The 21664-nt window shown below is 51.4% G+C and overlaps 1 protein-coding gene across 1 annotated transcript in view; it reads left to right on the top strand.

Annotated features, from left to right (window-relative positions):
• The window catches only part of Akna (AT-hook transcription factor), a 38962-nt gene that overhangs the window by 11958 nt on the left and 5340 nt on the right, over positions 1–21664 (top strand). Inside the window, exons 5-18 of the mRNA XM_051163072.1 lie at positions 5239–5395; positions 6071–6222; positions 8318–8377; positions 10767–10894; positions 11308–11503; positions 13068–13231; positions 13336–13548; positions 14367–14586; positions 15582–15688; positions 16410–16621; positions 17340–17505; positions 20176–20352; positions 20578–20693; positions 21264–21410. Of these exons, the coding sequence (XP_051019029.1) occupies positions 5239–5395; positions 6071–6222; positions 8318–8377; positions 10767–10894; positions 11308–11503; positions 13068–13231; positions 13336–13548; positions 14367–14586; positions 15582–15688; positions 16410–16621; positions 17340–17505; positions 20176–20352; positions 20578–20693; positions 21264–21410 (2215 nt within the window). The remainder of the gene's footprint in view (positions 1–5238; positions 5396–6070; positions 6223–8317; positions 8378–10766; positions 10895–11307; positions 11504–13067; positions 13232–13335; positions 13549–14366; positions 14587–15581; positions 15689–16409; positions 16622–17339; positions 17506–20175; positions 20353–20577; positions 20694–21263; positions 21411–21664) is intronic.

The following is a 21664-nucleotide window of genomic DNA, read 5'->3' as shown; positions in this document are numbered from 1 at the left end:
TTTCACCTTTCTCCCATGCCTCCCAACCAAACCTCTTCCTTTTATCCAACCGGAGCTAAGCACCCCCTGTGTGGCATGTAGACTGTCCTGAAGGGAAGAGCTCATTCACACTGAGACACTGAGAACTGCACAGCATTGCCTTGCACCCTGACCTGTCTCCAGAGGAGGCTGAGAACCCTAAACAGGGACCTTCCTCTTTCCTGGGGTGAGGCAGGAAGTGGGCCAGTCGCAGCCCCTGTGGCTTTCTGCTTTCTTCATATTCCTGTTTGCTTAAACGGGCAGCATGGAGGAGGCAGGGCAGCTATGGGACAGGGATGTAGGCCTCTCTTTATCTGGTTATCTCCCTATAAGGAGAGCACCCCACCTTCCTGCAGAATGTTCCTCACCCTAAGGCCCCTCTGCCATGTGCTGACCTCATGTCTTCAGCCACTTGTGGAGAACATGGGTGAAGGCAACCGCAGCAAGGTAAAAGGGGCTTATTGTAGGACCAGAGTTCTCTGTCCTCACACCTGTGGCCCTGCCAGGTGCAGACAGGGCTGTTCTTACACAATCTCCTGGGAACATCCGTTGGGTTACAGCAGGAGGTGGGCGGGGGGCTTGTCATCAGACCTTCTGCAACTCTCTGGAAAGATAACTCTTTGGCCCAAGAGGAAAGTGACTTCTGCTCAAGTGATTGCACTGAAAATGGCCTGTAATTCCCTTCACCTCAGCCTCATTGTCACTCACAGAGTGATGGGGCACAGTTCATAGTCCCAACCTGCAGGGGAGGACAGGGGGCCAGGGCTCAGATGCCTTGCTTTTGAGCCCCATGTTATCTGCCAGAAGGTATCCTGTGTGAGTGAGAGGTTCTGGCTCCCATGGGCTTCCTGCCTCTCATATGGATCCGTGAACATGACTTCTCTAGGGCCTGCTGAGCTCTTTCCCTCTGTCCAGAGCCCAGAACAATGCAGGAGAGGCTAGGCCCACCTAAGAGGGACCTAGGTGGGACCATACCCTGATACCTAGGCTACCTATGTGGTGAGTTCTCTATGGGAACCACAGTCTGATGGAAAAGAGACAAACACAGGCTGAACCAGTCAGAGTCCAGGCCAGACTAAGAGTGTCTCCTTTGGTTCCTTTCACATGCAGACACAACGCTAAGCTAGGAGTGTCCCACAGCAGGTGTTAGGCATAAAGGTGGCATGTGCTCCTGGGTCTCTTCATGCCAGATGGTGTAGTTTCTTCAGGTCTGGGATGCCCAGCTCAGGCCCTGACATAGTGTGTGCGACTGGCCTACCAGGCCATGGCAGTAGGAATAACCATCCTGTTGACTGATCTCTTAAGTCATTTAGATCTGAGCACAGAGAGGTTAAGAAACTTGTCACACAACACAGAGGCACCAGAGCTAGGGTTTGACCCTAAAGACCTGGCTTCAGGGCCCCTGACTCACTCGCTCTGCCAAAACCAAGCCGACAGTCACTGGATCTGCAGCCAGAAAAGCTGCCCAGGGAAGGCCAGTGCTAGATCTAGGAGCTTCTAGGAGCCAGGGGCTGGGAGTATGGGATAGTACAGAGTCAGGGGTGGGCTTTATTCTGTATGCTGACCCTCGAGTTTGTAATGATGTCACCGCTTGCTGTCTTGTTACTATTTCCTCCCAGCTCCTGTGCCTCAGTCTCAGCTTTAGGAGGGGGATGTGAAACAGATGAGGAGACAGAAACCACCCCAAAAGGAATTGGAGGATGATGTCACTCCCTTTCCTGAAGTGAGTTCTGTTGCCACTCTGGGCACAGAAGCTCCTGGTGGGATTCAGTGCATGTGGGAAGCCTCTGTGCTCAGAGGAGCCAGAGCACTCCTTTCCCCATCCCTTTCGCCCCATTCATTAAAGCTCATTACCATTTTAAAGGCTTGGAGACCCCATCTGTGCCCAGAATACTCATTTGTTTAACCCGATGTTTCCCAGACTCACTGGTCCATCCTTCACAGCGTCCTGAGTGCTTCAGAATATCATTGCAGGATCTACTGTGTCCACAAGGCAGGTCATGTCAGGGATAGGCCCAAACAGCTCATCAGTTGCTAAGCCCCTCCTTCCTCCCCACTTCCTCTGCATGGCCAGGCCTGCAGCGGCTCTGCTTCCCTTGTTTTCATCCTCTGGGTCTAGAGGCTTCCAGGTTCCCACTGCTCCCCAGGTGGGGCCTTGGCACAGTGGGCAAGGAACTCTAGAGGGTGAGGGGCCCCCCTTGGATTTGGGTCACCTCAGGAAGAAAGGGGTGCTGATGGGCAGGCCCCCACAGGCAGAGCCTGAGCAGATGGTCCAGGGGATTATGAAAATCCAGCTTTGTTCTCAGCTAGGGAAGCTCAGGTGGGGGGGGGAGGCGGGGGGGCCAGGGGCAGTGTCACCAAATTACACTTGGAGCAGCCAGGCTCCAAAGAACAGCATGAGCAAAGGGGCTTCCTGTCTTCAGGCAATGGAACCCCTAAGCCACACCCATCTTCAGCAGCTTAGTCCTGATCCTGGGGTGTCAGAGGCAGTAAGGATAGTCCACCTGAGATCTTAAATAGGTACCCCTGCATCATAGGAGCGTGCCTTTTTCACTGGCCCAGCTTTATGGTGGCCATATACACATACACATAAGGATAGGGAAGATGTTGAAGATAGAGGGATGATGATGAAAGTTAAGGTAATGGTGAGGATGATGGTGAGGATGGTGGTGGTTATGAGGGTGATGGTGATGATAGTGATGATGATGATGGTGGTGATGGTGGTGATGATGGTGATGGTGGTGATGATAGTGATGGTGGTGATGACAGTGATGGTGGTGATGATGGTGATGGTGGTGATGACAGTGATGGTGGTGATGATAGTGATGGTGGTGATGATGGTGATGGTGGTAATGACGGTGATGGTGGTGATGACAGTGATGGTGGTGATGATAGTGATGGTGGTGATGATGGTGATGGTGGTGATGACAGTGATGGTGGTGATGATAGTGATGGTGGTGATGATGGTGATGGTGGTGATGACGGTGATGGTGGTGATGATAGTGATGGTGGTGATGATGGTGATGGTGGTGATGATGGTGATGGTGGTGATGACAGTGATGGTGGTGATGATAGTGATGGTGGTGATGATGGTGATGGTGGTGATGACGGTGATGGTGGTGATGATAGTGATGGTGGTGATGATGGTGATGGTGGTGATGGTGGTGATGACGGTGATGGTGGTGATGACGGTGATTGTGGTGATGACAGTGATGGTGGTGATGACAGTGATGGTGGTGATGATGGTGATGGTGGTGATGGTGGTGATGATGTGATGGTGGTGATGATGGTGATGGTGGTGATGACAGTGATGGTGGTGATGATGTGATGGTGGTGATGATGCTGATGGTGGTAATGACAGTGATGGTGGTGATGATGTGATGGTGGTGATGACAGTGATGGTGGTGATGATAGTAATAATAATAATGGTAATGATGATAGTGATAAAATAATAATAATAATAATAATAATAATAATAATAGTAACAATGATAATGATCGTGATGATGGCAGTGGTGATGGTAGAGATGTTGGTGACTGTATTAGTTACTTGTCTATTGCTGTGTAAGATACCATGATTAACCATATAGGAGGAAGGATTTATTGGGGTTTATGGTTCATAGGGATAAGAGTCCATCACCATCATAGTGGAGATGCATGGCAGGCAGTCATGGTAGCTGATCAGCAAGCTTATAGCTCACATCATACACTTCAAGCAGGAACCAAGAATGGTGTGTGGCATTTGAAACCTCAAAGCTCACCCCAGTGACACACTTCCTCCAGCAAGGCCACACCTCCTAGTCCTACCCAGAAAAATGTCACCAACTAGATGAAGTATTCAAATCCCAAGACTATGGGGGACATTTTCTTTCAGACTACCACAGTGACAATGCTGAAAGTGCAGGTGGCAGCTACATTTACTAAGCACTGACTTTATGCATGGGGATGTCAGCAATGCCATCCACTAGAACTCAGAGTGTACCCTAACAGAGCTTGGATTTGGGCCTGGCCAATGGCTTTGGAGCATATTGAGCCAAGCTAGCCAAACTGGGTATTTTCAGCAGTGGCTAGTACAGCTCAGTCGTGGCTGCTCAGCTTGTCAGCTATGGAGTAAAAACTATCATGGACAGCACACAGTGACAGACATGGTTGCATCCAGTGAACCTCAGTGTACAAAGCAGATCCCGCCTTCCCAACTTTAATCACAGCCCTGCTTGGAACCTAGTGTCCCTCCTTCTGAGCTCCAGTGTGCTTCCTCCTCCTCAGCTGCCTCTCTATACACTTCCCATCCCATCTTCAATGGCAAAGCACAGGATCCCCCACCCCACCCCCCCCCCCCCTCACCCCCATGCCCATGACGTCTCCTTCCTTCCTTCAAACAGCCATTCATTACAATGTATTTATTATTATCAATGTAGTTATTATTAGAGATATTTCATTGAAATGTTAATGGTTATTTTATATATATATATTGGACACATAATAAATGTTATTTGTAACATTTTTTGTTACCAGTGTAAAGCCATAGGCTTTGGCATCAACATGGTATTGTGATGTAGTCCAGGTATTTAGCTGGGAGTCCAGGGCTCATAAGGTGCTCACAGGGACCGAAGCAGCAATCACAGAGCCCATATGGGTGTGCACTAGATTCTCTGCATATATGTTGTGGTTGTTTAGCTTGGGGTTTTTTGTGGGACTCCTAACAGTGGAAGTGGGGGTGTCTCAGACTCTTTCACCTGCTCTTGGGACCCTTTTCCTCCTACTGGGTTGCCTCCTCCAGCCTTGATATGAGAGTTTGTGCCTGGTTTCATTGTAGCTTGTTATGCTGGGCTCCATTGATATCTCTAGGAGGCCCACTCTTTTCTGAAGGGAAATGGAGGAGCAGGGGATCTGGGGGAAAGGGGAGGTGGGGATAGGTTCTTAGAGGAGTTGGGGGAGGGGAGGCCGAGGTCAGGATATATTGTATGAGAGAAGACTAAATAAAAAGAAAAGAATGAAAAATGGAGAAAGCAGTCCCTGCCTGCCTCCCTTCCAGGACCTCTGTAAAGAGAGTAGGCAGTGGCTTGCTTGTAAGTCCTCTGCCCGTGTGGGTGCCACTGATTCCCAGGGTGAGTAAGGAGCTCCTGTGTGGAAGATGGATGAATGACAGATGTATCGTGGCCTCTTTCCAGTGAGCTTGCCCCCACCTGACTCCTCCCTTCCCTGCTTCCCTCCTCCTCAGGTACATCTGTATTCAGACCCACCCCAGCCCAGTCAGAGCATCCGCTCTGGGTCAATGCCACAAGGAAACAAGGTCTTGTCCTTCTCTATCCCGCAACCCAGATCAGCAGAGTGGTGCCCTAGCCCTGCCCAGGATCCACAGGCCTCTGAGGCCACAAGTGAGTTGGGGAAGGAGCCAGGCTTTTTAGCAGCCTCCTCTTCATGGAAGACATTTGGTCCACCCTGGGGTGGGCACTGGCTTATAGCCAGAGTGGAGTGTCAAGACCCTCTCTGGACCAACTGACTTGACCAAGCTAAGCATCCTGGGTAGAGCCTTAGCTAAGCCACCTGGCCTCTTGGCTCCTCCGTGGGGTGAGCATTGTTTTTATTGAACCCATTGTAAGCCCTAAAAAATGGACACAATGTGACCTAAGTTTGTCCCCATGTGGAGCCGGTGAGGGACATACCTTTCATAATCCCATGATAATTGGGAGACCTGGGGCTCAGAGAGACAAAGTCATGCTAGGGTCACATAGCTTGGGATGAAAAGGGCCAGGATTTGAACCTGCATCTCTAAATTAGAGGCCATACTTACAACTGGGAATTGCCCCCTCCCCACCTCCGGGTTTCAACACTACCCACTCTCAGCTTTGATGTAGGATAGATCCATGCCTCATTTTCTCTAGTAGTGGAACAGCACGGTGGTCATCCCTCTTCCTAGATAATGTGAGAGAGGATAGCCAGAAGGGGCCGGCTATAGCTTGATGATGGAAATCTGAGATGCCTCAGGCCTTTAGCCTCAGTGGATTGGGAGACTGTCATCAGCCCCAGGGTTCAGCAGCTATGTATTCCAGGGTGGCCGTCCCCACGAGACCTGAGTCCCTCCTCGTCCCCCAGCATGACCACTCCAGGGCGGCTTCCTCAGAGCCAGGGCATTGCCACAGACCAGCCCTCCACAGGACAGACCCAGGCACTAACTTCTCAGGCCAGTCGGCTCCTGGCCAAGGTGAGTAAACCCCAGCTTTACCCTACAAGACACCTCATCCCTGTGCATGGGCCTTCTGTGTGTGTGAGAGATGCTTCCGCCAGCCCCAGATGTCTCTGCTCCACCTCCATGTGACTAACTCAGCGGTCCAGGAACTTGACCAACCCTCTTGCCCTCAGGCACTATGTGATCCAGCTTCCTTGTCACCCAGGATGAGGTTGAACCTATCTATTGACCTGTCCGTTGTCACAGCTCCTACAATCAGGCTTGGAGGTTTCCCCTGTTTGTCCATGGGGAGACCCTGAGCTCTCTCTGGCCTCCACCCAACATTTTCCTCTTTAGGACAAACCACCCCTTCTTGGTTCATTCAGTACTGAAGTCAGTCCTACCACCTCTTAGGACTTTTCAGTCGACACTCCAGCCCTCTGCAGTGCACTGTGGAGTTGTCTGCAAGTCTGTGTCTAACTTCACGCTTGGCTTTGTTCCAAAGGTGTCTAAAGAGACTTATGAAGACACAACGCCTTAACCACATTCTGAAAACGGAAGTAGGGGAGCTGGGGCAGAGGGGAAGTCCACGTAGAGAAAAATCAACCAAGCTAGCTCAAAGCCAGTAAACAAGATGTTCTGTTGGGCCCTGAGCCCTCAGCCCAGAATCACACCTTAGGCTTGAGCTTCCTGCTCTCCATTATAAAAAAATAAACACAATCATTATATTACCTTGTCTAAAAAACCAGTTTCTTTCTCCATTACCATCATCCTTGCCTTTCCTTTCTGGGGCCTTGGGGTAGGGTAGTAGCTTTATTGAGATCTAATTCACATTCGTATACCACAACTTCACTCATTTCAAATGCATGCGGTCACATGTTTCCTGTGTCATGGGCCTGCAGCCACCAAGGTCCATGTTAGAATATTTCCATCACCAGAAAGACACTGTCCAGGAAGCAGACCCTGACCATCCCACCCTTCGTCCCCAGTGGTTACACCACCTCCCTTTGTCTCTGCAGTTTGTCTGTTTGGGACAACATGTCACGAGATCTGGCTCAGCCACATTCCTCCTTCATGTCTGACATCTTGGAGTTTCCCTGGTATTTTTTGGCTCCTCTGGTACGGCAGCGTGTCATTCCGTCGTTACCATTCTTGGTCATGTGGGTACCCTGTCTCTTTGGCAGTCAGGTTCACACTGAGCAGGTACAGGGCCTTCTGTGTGTGTGAAAGATGCTTCCCCCACCTGGGAACCCATGCTGTCCTGGGCTCTTTAATTCTTGACACGGGGCTGGTTTGAGTGAGAGTGTGCTGGGACTGCAGGGCACACTAGAGCTTAAGGACACATCAAAATGAGACTCACAGCTGTCTCACGGGCTGGTATCTCATGCCTGTAAGCCCAGCACTAGAGAGGCTGGGACAGAAAGGTCACTGTGAAGTCAAAGCCGGCTTTGGCTACTGAGTTTTGGGGGGGTTTGTTGTTGCTGGTTTTTTGTTTTGTTTTGTTTTTTGTCTGCAGTGCCGGATAGAACTCAGATCCTTGTTTTCTAAGCACACACTCCACCACTGAGCTACACCCCAAGCATAGACTGATACTGCCAAGTCTCCCAGAGAGCTGAAGCCTTTCTCTACCCACAGAGGACTGAGCAGGTCCTAAGGAAACACAACACCATCTTATATAAGAGACTCAGCATCCCTGTGTCTTCATAGTCACTCGGCTAGGGATCCATGGATGCTGTGGGACACATGTACAAAACATATCGTATTTCTCCCTTGGGTACATCCAAGGCAGTGCCCTCATCTTGATTTAGCCCTGAACAGTAGGCCTTGGAGCCTTTGGACATCCCGTGAGGCCCTTCTTGCTAACTGCATACTGTTCCTTAGACTGGCGTGGCTGCTGTTCCTCCCACTAGTCAGACTGCAGGAAATGTCCCTCATAGGTCCTCCACCACATGAGTACACCTCCTAGGTTTTCCCCAAGGCTGTCCTGGCCAAGGAAAGAGGTGGAATCCACTTCCAGGGCCCACCCCCTGTTGGGAGGACACCTACATTCCGAAGGCTGACACAGCACACTGTCACTCAGTGTGTGAGGGTCAGATTCATAGAGCATGCCTCTTTCCCTCCCATGGTCCAGGTGGAATCCTTCGAGGAACTGGTACTGGCCGGACATCTCCCACCCCAGGAACAAATCAAGGTACTACTACCCCATGTGGGAGGTGCACCAGCAGTGACCAGTTAGCCTGACCCTAGGGTTGAGTCTTTGAGCCCCATTTTTTTCCTGATGGCAGGTGGCTGTGCCCCAGACCAGTCTCCCTCACGGCAGCTGAGAGCTCCCATTTCATGCCCGAGGCACCTCCTACTGTGTCATGGTAGCAAGCTCTTGCTGAGCCATAGTGGCTTCCCAGACACTCTGGAAGTCCCATCACTGTTTTATCTCTTCATCATAAATGCCCACTGGGGAGCTGCAATCATTAACCCTGCTTAACTATGATGATGCAGAGGCCCAGAGAGAAATGACAGTGAAGCCACACTGCGGTGGGTGGCAAAGTCCTTAGCTCGGGCTGCTGCTTCTCAGTTGGGGCCCCTGCCCTGCCATACCCGCAGGCTCCAGAAAGGAGCCTTTGCTTTCTAACCTACTTTCCTGTTATGTTTCCAAAGCTTGGAACCAAAGAGGAGCGGGGATCATTCCGTGAAACTTTCACTAGCTAAACTTATTTTCTTTGGGTTCAGGTTTTAGATAGTTAGAGCCAGACATGTCCAATCTTTACTGTGCGTGTGGGGTCCTCAAACCTGGGAGTTTGTATGGGGAAAGACTGGTAGCATGGCGTGGGTGACACCAGGGTTAGGAGATGGGAGAGAGCCAGGAGGAGTACCTGTCCCCACTCCTCCAGGGTCTCTCTGGGTCCCTCACATTGGACAGATACCCTGAAAGCTGATGTGGAAAGGGTCCAGTTAAGGGCAGGGAGGAAAAGAAGCCAAGATATAGCCTAGAGAAACAGATACAGGGGGACCCCAAGAAATGTCATAGCATGTGCGTTCTCTCAGGTTGTGACAGACGCTACAGCAATTTCCAGCTACAGGGTATGTGACATGGACTGTAGCATATCACCAAGGGGATTTGGGATTTGCCCCTGAGAATTAAATCCTTCCTTTGGGACTAAGCATGTGGCTGAATTGGTAGCGCATGCTTGCCTAGCATGTGTAAAGCCCTGAGTTTGAACGCCAGCACTGTGTAAAATTGGGTGTGGTGGTGGCACACACCTGTAATGCCAGCAACACTCAGGAGATAGAGGTGTGCGCGCGTGCGCGCGTGTGTTTGTGTGTGTGTGTGTGTGTGTGTGTGTGTCTAACACCGCCTTATGAGTCAGTTCTCAGTTTGTACCTCTACATGGGTTCCAGGAATATGAATTCAGGTCACCAGGCCCAGGTGACAAGTACTTTATCCACTGAGCCATCTCACTGGCCCCAACTTCATTTTTGAGACAGGACATCACGGAGTTACTCAGGCTAGCTTTGAGCTTGTCATCCTTCTGCCTCAACCTCCCACATAGATTACAGGCCTGTGCCACCACACTCGGCCCTCCTCTAGCTCCAAAATATATGATAATGTTCTAACACAGGACATCAGTTTATTCTTCCCAGTCCCTGACTGCTGTGGTACCTGATGCCCAGCCTTCATCTCCCCTCCCTGACCTTTCCCAGTCCTTAATGGCCATTGCCCCCTCTTCTGTGTCAGTGCTTTTAGCCCCCACATGTGAATATGAACATATGACTTTTGTCCTCCTCTGTCTTCACTTAGCATTAAGTCCTGTGGAGCCATCTTTCCCACTACAAATGACAATTTGAAAATGTCATCTTTTTTCTTCTCCACCCTCATTCCTATCTAGGGAGCCTAGGGGCTTCTGAGGGATCAGATGTGGCTGGAGACTACATTCTAAGTTCAGTCACATAGGAAGGGACTAACAGGAGAGACCAACAGCCATATTTGGACAATGTTTGTGTTCATTCCCGGGGCCTAGCAGGGTAGTTAGGAGCAGGAGCTTTGGGTCCAATGGGCCTGGGTTCAAGTCTTGCCTCTATAATTTGTTCACTTACTGTGTGAGTTTCAACAACTTAAATAACTTCTTTGTCCTTCACTGGCAAATTGTATCTCACCCTGAGATTTTGTTGAAGTGGAAATGAATGAATGTGACATTCATTTATCTAAGAACCACCATGGCAGTCACCTTCATGCAGAGTGTGAGCTTATAATGCTATCTGACCTCAGTATCCATAAGGAGTGAAGATCCAGGCTCTCTGAAGTATTAGAACCCTATGGGACACGGCAGTAGGATACTACATCTGACTGGGTACCATGGCATCCTATAGTCTACATGAGAAGAGCTAGAGATCTCTGGGCCGGTGCCTTGGCTTCAAGTGTTTGATGGCAGACAGTTCCTTCTGGGCAGAAGCCTCCAGAGGTGCTCAGCCACAGCTTGTTTCTCAAGCCCCTATGTGAGCACCCCCCCCAAGAGCCACCTGTCCATTGTGTGAGCATGGAACCCCCAAGGGCAGGCACTCAGAGCTCTCGGCCCTTGTTTCAGAGCTTGGAGCAACTGAGGGCAGCCCACGTGGCCCTAGAGGCAGAGTACCTGCAGGCCTGCAGAGAGCGGCACCAGAACCCACAGCTTGGTGCCTCCCAGGGGAGTCCCAGGACGCTCCATCTCTGCAGGTAGGTGCTGGAGAGACAGGATCAGGGTGTGTGTGTGTGGGGGTGGGGGGAGACAGGTGGGACAGGGTTCCCTCTGTCTCTAAGAAGAAGACACTTCACCTGTCCTAGTGAGCAACATATCTAAAGCTGAGAACCCAGTCCCTTTAAATAAGTTTTGGAGATCAGGACTGCAAAGCCCCTCACTAGACAATGGGGAAACTGAGGCCAGAGGAAACTAGGGTTTTCGTAGAGTCACACAGCATGGGGATGGCGTAGGGGACAGAGCAGAGGCCTCTTGGCTCCTAGTGGAGTCTTATCATCTCACTATTGAAGTTTTTGGTGCTATCTATTAATGGCTAACATGGTCCCCAAGAGGGTACTTGTAGGGTCTCTGATTTGACACCTATCACCATCCAGCTATTTCCTCCTTCCAGGGAGCTGGAGGCCGAGATATACCACCTGGGGCAGCGCCTGGAAGAGCTGCAGGACCATATGGGCCGGGACCAAGGAGAGCCAGAGCCATGCAGGCCAGACCTGCGGGACAGCACCCCAGCCATGCCCTTCCTGACCCGGCCAGCCCATCTGCCTTCAGGACCAGTCCCCTCACCAGCTGTCCACACCCACCCTGAGGTACTACCTTGCTCTGTCACATTGGGCCAGTCCTATTTCTTTCCTTTATTCATTCCATGTTAATTTCTTCATATATATATTTAGGAAGTGTGTGCCACATTCTAGGCCCCATGACACACTGTGGGGATTCAGTGAGCACAGAAGGTGGAGAAGGTGACCTCTGTCCTTACGTAGCTATCTGAAGGTGAGAACCAGTTGTAGAGGGACTTACCGTTTTGATAGCACTCCGCAAGGGAAGTACAGGTTCTGTGGAAGTGATGGGAGGGCACTGTAACTGACTAGGAGGAGGAGACAGATATTGTCTCTGAAGAAGTAATGTTTAAATGAGATAATAAAGTAAGTAGGACTTGCCGGCTGTGGTGGCACATGCCTTTAATCCCAGTACTTGGGAGGCAGAGGCAGGTGGATGGCTGAGAGTTTGAGTCCAGCCTGGTCTATGAGTCCAGGACTGCCAAGGCTACACAGAGAAAACATGTCTTGGAAAATCAAAAATCAAAAGTGAAAAAAAAATTTTTTAATGGGACTCATTCTGTGTAGGAGACCAGTAGACAAGTCATTCAATGAAAAGTGAGTGGGCTGCAGTCTGCCATGATCCTGGAGATACCAGCATGGACTTTGTGATGCTGGAGCTTGTGACGTGTCTTAAACTGGAATTAGACTGTCCTTGGGTTTTCAGTAGAGGGTGGCAGAAAGCACTGAGGCTGGAGAGTGACAGGAGAGAGAGAGGCGGGCAGGAGAAAAGAAGAGAGAGGGCAGGGGCGGGGAGTACAAGAGTTTAGACAAGATTCAGAGGGTTCATTTGATCAGATTTAGATGGCAGTGAGAGAAAAGGCAGCCAGGTCCGCTTCCAGGCCCCCAGCCTGGAGCAAGGGACAAGGTTTATGGATTCTTACAAAGCTAAGATACCAGACACAGCTCTGTGTGGAACATGCTTTCAACAGAGCCCTCTTTCCACACCATAGTCTGTTAAGGGACAACTACTCTCTCCTTTGGGTGGGTGAGCTTTGACCACACAGATGGCAGTGGTGACAGTTCTGTGTCCCTAAGCTCCTACTCCTGGCCTGTGTGGACTATCCTGCTGATGAGCAGGATAGGGTTAGTGCATTAGGTAAGTGAGCTGAGAAGACTGGCCCTGGGGCTTGGGCACTCACCCCGAGCCTTGCCCAGCAGACAGAACAACCCTGGCAGGTGGCCTTTCCTGTGCTGACAGGAAGCCCAGGTGGCCAGGCTACAGGGGGGAAGTGGGGACAGAAGCCTCTGGCAGGCTGTCTTCCCTGGCTGTGGTATGGCTTTAACATATCACGCCAGCCTCAATTTCCATGTGAGGTGTGTGCTGGGGCACTGAGAAGTCTGACGTATGCCTGGCAGGCACCAGAAGTTCAGCTCACAGCAGCCAGCCCTGAGGATCCTGCAGCCTTCACAGGGTATCACACACATGAATGAATGGCAGGAGACAGAAGGCTAACACGTCCACTGTGTCCTGCTCTTCAGCATGTGGCATGAGATGGCAGAGGCAGGTGCTCAGTGTGATGCTTAACCTCTGTCCCTCACTTCCTTGGCCCAGCCTGCTGCCGCTACCATTTCCCCTGGAAGCTCACACATGCTCCCCATGAACAAAGAGGTGAGCCCGGGCAGCATGAAGACAGAGGAAAGCCCTAGAGACCTCCCAGACCCACTCAGGGACAGGGAGCTTCAGGCGGAGCAGGACTTCCATGGCCTTCTGGAGCAGTGAGTATCTGTAGGATGGAGGCACTGGCCACTGCTGGGCCAGCTACATTGGGTCTTGCTTGCACCCATGGGCAGAGATGACACCCCTGGGTATCCTCCTGCAGATACCTCAGTGTGAAGTCCCTCCCTGAAGTCTTGAGGGTGGAAGATGAAGAGGACCTGGGAGAGGAGGAAGAGGAGGAGGAAGAGGAGCAGGATCATCATGGCACCTTGGAAGTTGATGGTCCAGCCACAGCTCTAGGGAAAGCAGAAGCCATGAGGATACCACCAGGACAGCTCCCAGCACAGGCTGAGGAAAGCCATCGGGCTGCTATCCAGTAAGTCCCTGACCTCCGTCACAAGCTCCAGTGTCCCACACAGGGGTGGCCATTGGCACCACAATCAAGAGTTAGGTGTATAGCTCAGTTTAAGAGTCCCTGCCTAGCATGACCCAAGTTCAAGACCCATTTCAAGGGGAAAAATATTCCACCTGTGATATTGTTGCCATGTTTCTTATATTATTTTTTTCTTTTAAAAGAGATTTATTTATGTATTTATTTATTTAATGTATATGAGTACTTTAGCTGCATGTACACCTGCATGTCAGGAGAAGGCACCAGATCTCATTATAGATGGTTGTGAGCCACCATGTGGTTGCTGGGAATTGAACCCAGGACCTCTGGAAGAACAGATGGATCGGTTAACCACTGAGCCATCTCTCCAACCTTTATATTATTTTCATAGTTAGTTTCTATTTGTAATACAAAATTTTGGTCTTGCATTTGTAGTAACATTGTCTTTTGAGTCCATGGAAGTCTGTGGAAATAGCTAACATTGGAATGGGGCCATGTGAGCCCCTGGGCTTTGAGAAACTCTGCTTCAGCCATGTCTTCATGGTTTTTATGCTATGGTGTGCTGGGTGGGTTATTTTAGCTTCTCACATTACAGTTAAAAGGAATCTGAGGTTCAGAGGTGGAAAGTGTTGCCCAAAGTCACACAGCTAGGTGACAGAGCTACGATGCATCCCCAGGGAATGTGTATCTGATGCCAGAGCTTGCCCCTGGGCTGGTGCTCCTAGGATGTGCTGAGCCCCCAGGTTTGGGACACATGGCTCACATGGGGGCTGAGGAATGCTGTTTATCTCGTTTCCTACTAGGGAAGATGAGGAGCAGGTGATATCCATGAAGCCACCAAACTTCCGGACATCCATGGCCAGAGATAGGTACACACCAGGCCTGGATCCAGCTGAAGTGGCTCAGCGAGGCACCAAAGCCGTGGTGTCACATCAGAGCAGCCTGACCAGCCTGGAAGAGAGTGGGCCCTCAGGGCTCCTTCCCCGCAAAGCTCTACTTCGGGCTGGTGGGCCCCACATTGAGGTGAGTGTGCTTGTGCAATGGCCTGAAGGTCCCCTGGTGTCTGAGCTGTCTCTGCCCTTTGCTCTCACTGGCCCTTTTATTGTTTTACCCTTTTTGCATGACACTACTCTTGTTCCTGCGGCCATAAGCCTGGCCACCAGTAAGCATTTGGGCCTGATGCCACCACCAGCCCTGTTCCTCTGCTAGTAGCCTCCTTCCAGAGCTGTGGCTTGTGCCCATATGTCTCACCATGTGTCAGAGTTGGGGCCTGGTTTTTAACTGTGCCATTTACACCAGCAAGTGGTAGTTCTCAAACTGTTCCAGGGTGGAAAGGCCACAGATGAAATGCACTGAGGATGTGTATATCACACATACACACACACACACACACACACACACACACACACACACACACGCACGCACGCACGTGCACACATGCACACACACAGGCATATGTGCACACACACATACGCACTTACATAGAGGCAAACACATTTACAGTTTTACATGGGCATACATGTGCATGCACATATCACATTTCTGTAGTCCTGATGAATCTATGCTTGGCAGTCTCTGCACTAGACCCTGACAACACTGAGGTGGCTGGGCGCCCTCATCACTCTTGTGTTCCCTGTGTCCTGCTTTAAAGTCATGTGCTGGCGTGTGTATAACATATGTTGTCCTGGGCATCTCTGCAGCCTATGGAACTGCCTGTACCAAAACACAATGGTTTGAGGCTTTCTCCTCCTCTTCTTCCTCCTCTTCCTCCTCCTCCCTCCTCCTTCTGCACCTTGTAAGCCCTAGCATCTCTCCCAAGAGCCCAGATGGAGCCCCGTTCTCAGGGCAGCAAGGCCTGCTCAGTGTCCTCTTGGGACAGGGAGTCTTATACTAGCCTGGCCACAGGATCAGACAGCCTAAGGTTTTAGAGCCCTGGGAAAGTGAGGCCAGGATCTGGGAGGGGCTTCCTAATGCACAAGAGTACCTTCCTTAGACTTAAAGACTGTTGTCTATTCTAGGAGCCCTGGATGGTATCACCAGAGACAGACAGTGGCTTCGTGGGCTCAGAGACCAGCATAGTGTCACCCTTCACCCAGACCCCAGAGCACCGGCTTTCCCATGTCAGGTATTCTAGCCCACCATTGTTACATGCCTAAGGGTATCTTGAAAAATCCAAGTGTCTGTGATGGCGCAAATCAGGGGTCCATAGTCTCAGCATCTGCAAACCCTCACCTCAACCCCAGTGATGATTCCTGTTCCTACTGACAGAAGGGAAGAGAAGCTCGAAGAGTGAAAGTGATGTCCTGAATATCACCCAGCCCATTAGCAATTGCTGGGAGATTTTTGTTTGTTTGTTTGTTTACTAAACAAATGCAGGAGTAAATGAAGTGAGTAGGTCAAGACTGCAGGGAGGACAGTGTGAGATTACAGATGCTATGGGCAAAAGAGTATCAACATGGCAGGTAGAGAGAGACCGGAAGAAACTCAAGGGAAAGCTGAGGGTGGAGGAGATATGCAGGAAAGGGGGAGTGATGTAGTTGCCATGGAGACTGTTGGTCCCCAGGGTGGGTCACTGGCCACTTAGAGGCCCAGCTGGTGATTCAGGTGTGCACATGAAGAAAGAGCTAGAACTTTCCAGGATGAACAAAGCTTCACACCTCTAATAGGTGTGCTGTGATGCAAATGTCAGAACAAGAATGCCGCTGACGAGGCTGTCCTCAGTCCCCAGATGTACTGAGATTCTGGACATGTGCAGCCCTAAGCTTTAGCACACAGAGGGGCCTGGGCACCATGGCCTGAGGCCTTTTTGTCTAACCTCAGTGTGTCCCTCCTCTCCTGGCCTCCAGCACTGTAGCGACATCTGCTCAGCACGTCCCTGCCTCTGTGCCTGCTGATGGAGCCTCCCATCCCAAGGCCAGGGGTTCTGTGGTTCTCAGAAGAGTCACTGAGGCTGGCACACCCAGAAGCCTAACCCAGCGGCATCCCTCCGGCCCAAACAGCTCTCTCTGGCAAGGGGCACAGAGCTCTCCTCTGGAGCAGGCACCAGAGGCTACCATGGGTGAGTGGGGAGCCTGGGTAGGCTGTAGCCGGAGAGTGTACCAATTGCAGCATCAAACAGCCAGCCTTGTGTTGTACTTCAGGGTGGGAAATACTACGGAGGGTCAGCACAGGGAAATTAAAGGTTGCAGATAGGGGAGCAGGAGGGAAGGCTCAGTTGGGAAAATGTTTATCTTGCCCTTAAGCCCCAAGAGCCCAAGTGAAAAGGCAGGTGAGTACCGTTTGAGATCCCAGTGCTGGGGAGGCCAAGATAGGTGGGTTGCAGGGCTCTCTGACCAGCCAGCTAGTCTAGCCAAATTGGCAGCCCCAGGCCAATGAGAGATCCTGCCTCAAAAACCAAATCACACAGAGGTACTGGGAAGATGGCTCAGGCGTTAGGAGAACTTTCTGCTCTTGCAGAAGATTTGGGATCTAGTTCCAGCATCTCCATCATGCCCTCACAATTGCCTCTGCCTCCAACCCCAGGGCAATCTGACACCTCTGGCCTACAAGGACACCAGCACACACATGCGCGCGCACGCACACACACACATATACACACACACACACACATATACACACACACACACACACACACACACACACACACACGCACACGCACACATGGACACACACATGGACACACACCTTCCCACTTCTTCTTTGCCCATCACCCCACCCTCAGTTGAAGCTCCCAGGCTCATTCCTGCTGCCTGTGTTGCCTCTTTCTGCCTCGTCAGCGCGTCCCAGGTCCGAGTTCAAAAGACAGAAGCAGATTTCCAGACATCTCCTTCCTAGTGGAACAACCAGCCCAGACCCTGCCCCAAGCCCCTCCACAGCTGCAGCCATGCCCCATGGACCAGCAGAGAGCACTGCCAACCTCCTCCTCACCAGGACAAAGCGCGAGTAAGTGGGCACAATCCAGGCAATCCCACCTCACTCAGTGGAGAGTGGAAGAGACTGAAGGCTGCTATGACAGTGCCCCTACCTGGCTTACACATTCGAGGTGCCCATGCCGGGGCCACATGTGCCTGAGTCTCGCCTCCTAGCTCAGGGCTGGTATTGACTTCAAGAACTCTTCTGTAGCCAATGGGAAATGAGCAACAGATGCATCTTTCTGACTCTGAGACCTACCCCTCCAACACTAGCCCTGCTGTGTAACATCTGTCTTCCAGATTAATATCAAGCTAGGCATGGGGGCCACCACACTCATGTAATTCCAACACCTGAGAGGCAGTCTGGAGGATCATGGGTTCTATGCAGGCCTGGGCTAGATGGTGAAAACCCACCACATCTCTCAGCAGTTTTCTGCTGAGACCCTTCCTTGGTTGACTAGAAGGCCACCTGTTACTTTCTTGGAACACACTGGGACCTTTGCGAGGCTATCCTGGCTAGTGCATGCATGTCTGTTGCCCTGCGCACAGTCCTACCCAGCAGCTGCTGCTCTGAGTTATGGTCAGTGGACCTCAGCGTAGTGTGTGTGTGTGTGTGTGTGTGTGTGTGTGTGTGTATGTGTGTAGCAGGGAAAGAGAGAGAGATGGGGGGGAGAGGGAGTGGAGAGAGAGAGAAGAGAAACACACATTGGCTCATGGTATTCTAGGACTTGGAGAGATAGTAAGAGACTAGACTCTTCTTGACTCTGGAATGCTCGCCATCTCATAGTCAAAGAAGCATGCAGATGCTCCCCAAGTGTGATCAGTCCTTCGGTAGTAGAGTCTGAAGGATGGTGGGAATGCAGAGTTTGAGCCTTATTCATGGAGGAAGCTGAGAGCTACAGGAAGCTCAAAAGAAGAGCATCTCTGGCAGAGGAAACAGCATATATGAAGGCCAGTAGGTGAGGGTACACATCTCCTCTGAAGAACCGGATGGCATGACACCGGACTAGAGAGGAGGTGGTGTGTGTTGAGAGCAACAGCTACAGAAATGCCTTTAGAAGTTCCTTAGCTGCCACTGAGTTCAGCACAGAGACCGTGGGGTAGAGGCCAAGAGGATGCCGCAGTGGGGGAAAGGTGACTCTGCACTCAGGAAAGGAGGGACACTTTTAAGAAGAGCTGCTGTGCTGTTGTGGATCTGAGATTGGTGGTCATTAAGGCTCGGTAGAGGGTTGCAGGGGATGGGGTGGGGGGAGGAGGAGAACTTGAAGGACTTTAATGGCTGCTTGGTTGGTTGCTGGTTCTTGGGCAGAGTCAGGAGACAGTCTGCAGAGAAAGATGAGCTACAGTCCCTGCTGAACCTCGGGCAACTAAAGTGTTAAGTCAGGAAGCCCAAGAGCCTGGCAGATCCAGCCAGAGGACAGGTAACACCCAATGCTGTGTTCCAGGTTCCAGGCCAGGAAGCCAAGCTTTGTGCCCCAAGTTTAACCAGGTTGCTGGGAGCTCTCACTCCTGCAGCCACCATGGCCCCTGGGCTTTGCCTTGGAAACCCCAGCAAGCGTCTCCCTGGGGATCACTAAGGAGACCCATGCTTGGTACATACACAGCTTGCTTGAACATGGCCAGAGGGAGGTCCCAAAGCCTTCGTGGGCAGTCACCACAGAGATCATGTTCACAAAGGACACCAAGAGACACTCACCCGAGCGTTCAGGGATCCTGAGGGGAGTCCCCAGCCTGGATACCACACACAGTGGCTCTAGAACCCACCTCAGCCCAGAAGATGTCCGTGCCAAACCCAGCCTCTGGCGGTGCTCAGTGCATAGGGTCCGTGTCAGGGTGTTGGTTGGTTTGTCCTCAACAGTGCTGGCAAGGCCATGAGACCCTGAGAGCTCAGTGAGGCGGGGACCTAGCGGATCAGAGCATGTGATTTTATTCCCTTGGACAGGAGGTGGGCTTGTGTCTAGAGGTCTCACGGGGTGGGGGTGGGGCAGCAGGCAGCCTTACAGACAACACCTTCGTCTTTCAGCCTGCTCACTGCCCCCTTGTCTCTACTCTGGGACCCTTTGCTCTCTCGCTCCTGATGCCTGAATCCAGGAATGTTCCCCAGGATCTGTTGGGTCTGGGGTTCTGAGATGGGGTGCGTATCCCACCTGCCTGTGGGTCAGGACTGTGGAGACAAATGCACTGCATGAGTATCTTCCACTGGGAGCAGCATGGACAGTAGGAAGATCTGCAGGAAAAGGAGTGGGGAGCCCTGCTCAGACAGGGGGTACAGCTCCTGAAGGAAGCAGGGAAGGCAGCACAGCCCTGACCCAGGCAGGATAGGATGGAAAGTCTACAGGTGTTTTTATATGTGCTTTCTATGTCACCCAGACTGACCTTGCACTAACAGTGGTCCTCCTGCCTCAGCTTCCCGAGTGCTGGGATTATAGGGGTGTGTCACCAAGCCAGCTTCAGGGTTTTCTATATTGTACCTAGTCTCTGTCTTGAGAAACTGACCCTGCATGTTTGGGGGTTCACCTTTACTGGTACGTCACCCAGATTTGCTTGTGGAACAGAAACCCAGAAAGGTGTCAAGCTGTGTGACAAGGGACATTCCAGGATCCCTGGGTTATACAGTCTGATCTTGCCCACTTAACACTGGAATCCTAATAGCTCCGTTATCTGCTCAGATGTTTTAGTTTCTGTCTCCCCACCACTCCAGCCAGGCCATCAGGGATCTACAGGCGGAGGTGTCACGGCTCCGCCTAAAACTTGAGGACAGCCTGCACCGGCCACACCCAGGCAGCGCATCTCATGGAGCTTCTGATTTCAACCAGTCTACTCAGACCGAGGAAAAGCTGGAGGATTCCTCACCCTCTTGGAGCTCTCACTACGGCAGGTAAAAGATTCCAACCCCAAAACCTACCTCTGTTCCCTATAGATTCGGCCAGTCTCTCTGGGCCAATGGACTCAGATACTACACTCCATTGGCCCATTCTTATGCCTTTTTATTTTTATTTTTTACATTTATTTAGTTTATGGCAAGTGTACACATATGCCATGGTCATCTGCGAAGACTTTCCCTAAAACTTAATCCAGTGATCTCTGTCTTCCACCTTGCTAGTAAATCCTCTGAGAGGCTGTGTGCGGAGCCTCATGGTATCGAGCCAGCTGGGCCAAGAGGAAGACGGCGAGCCAGGTCCTCCTCGGTGCCTCGGGATGTACCCAGACTGTTCCTAAGTAAGTGACCAGAGACTAGGGCTAGCTTCTGGGGTTCCCCAGTCATTGTGTTGGCTCTGTGGTCAGGAAACCGAAAGAAAACAAAAAGCCTGAAGAGGGTCATCTGTATGTGTGTTTGGAGGTGGTGGTGCGCTCTGGGGCAAAGCACATCTCTAGACTCAACAGCTGCGTTGAGGGATCTTGAAGAGATAGATGATCACCAGCCTCCATTGCAAGGGGGATGTATGCTCTGCTGAGGACACTGAAGTGCAGGGACTTCAGTGACACAGCACAGCTGTGGAGTTTGAACTGTGTGGTTCAATCCCAGTTCCTGTCCCTGGCCAAGTTGTCACGTGCTCTGAGCAGATCAAGCGACAGCAAACCACGTAGAAATAACAGCATCCGCCATCTGGGGTTGCCGGACAGATGTGTGAGAGCCACAAGGCTCCAGGCTGAGATTCTGGACGTGTGGATTCTTGGTCTCCTGGGAAGACCCAAGGCCAAAACCCAGGCATCACCTTTGTACTGTGCTCACTCCTTCAGCGGTTTGAGCCTTTCACCTGACTCTCTGAGGCTCCCTTTCCACCACAGGTTCAAAATCTGAATCCATTTCCCCTCGGCTGTCATCTGAGAAGAGCAAGACCTATAAAAAACCTCTGCAGGCTGCACAGGAAGAGACAAGACCAGAGGGCAGCCCAAAGCAGACGGAAAGAATCTCCTTCCGGGGTCAATACACGGGTAAGCTTGTGCACACTGGGCAAGTGCTCGACCACGGAGCCCCACGCTCAGCTCTCAGCTTAGTTTTACCTTGCTTGTGGGCACATGGGTAAACATGTTTGTGTGTATAGGCACATGTGTGCGTGACTTCATATGCGTGTGTGTCCTCGTAGGTGTGGAGGCCAGAAGTTATTGCCTGGTGTCTTCCTGGATCACTCTCCACTTTGTTTACTGAGGCAGGGTCTTATTTAGTGTGACGAAACACCATGACAAAA

Source organism: Acomys russatus, chromosome 2 (genome assembly GCF_903995435.1).
Source record: "Acomys russatus chromosome 2, mAcoRus1.1, whole genome shotgun sequence".
In the NCBI taxonomy this organism is placed as follows: Eukaryota; Metazoa; Chordata; class Mammalia; order Rodentia; family Muridae; genus Acomys; species Acomys russatus.
This window is presented reverse-complemented; position numbering and strand designations above follow the sequence as displayed.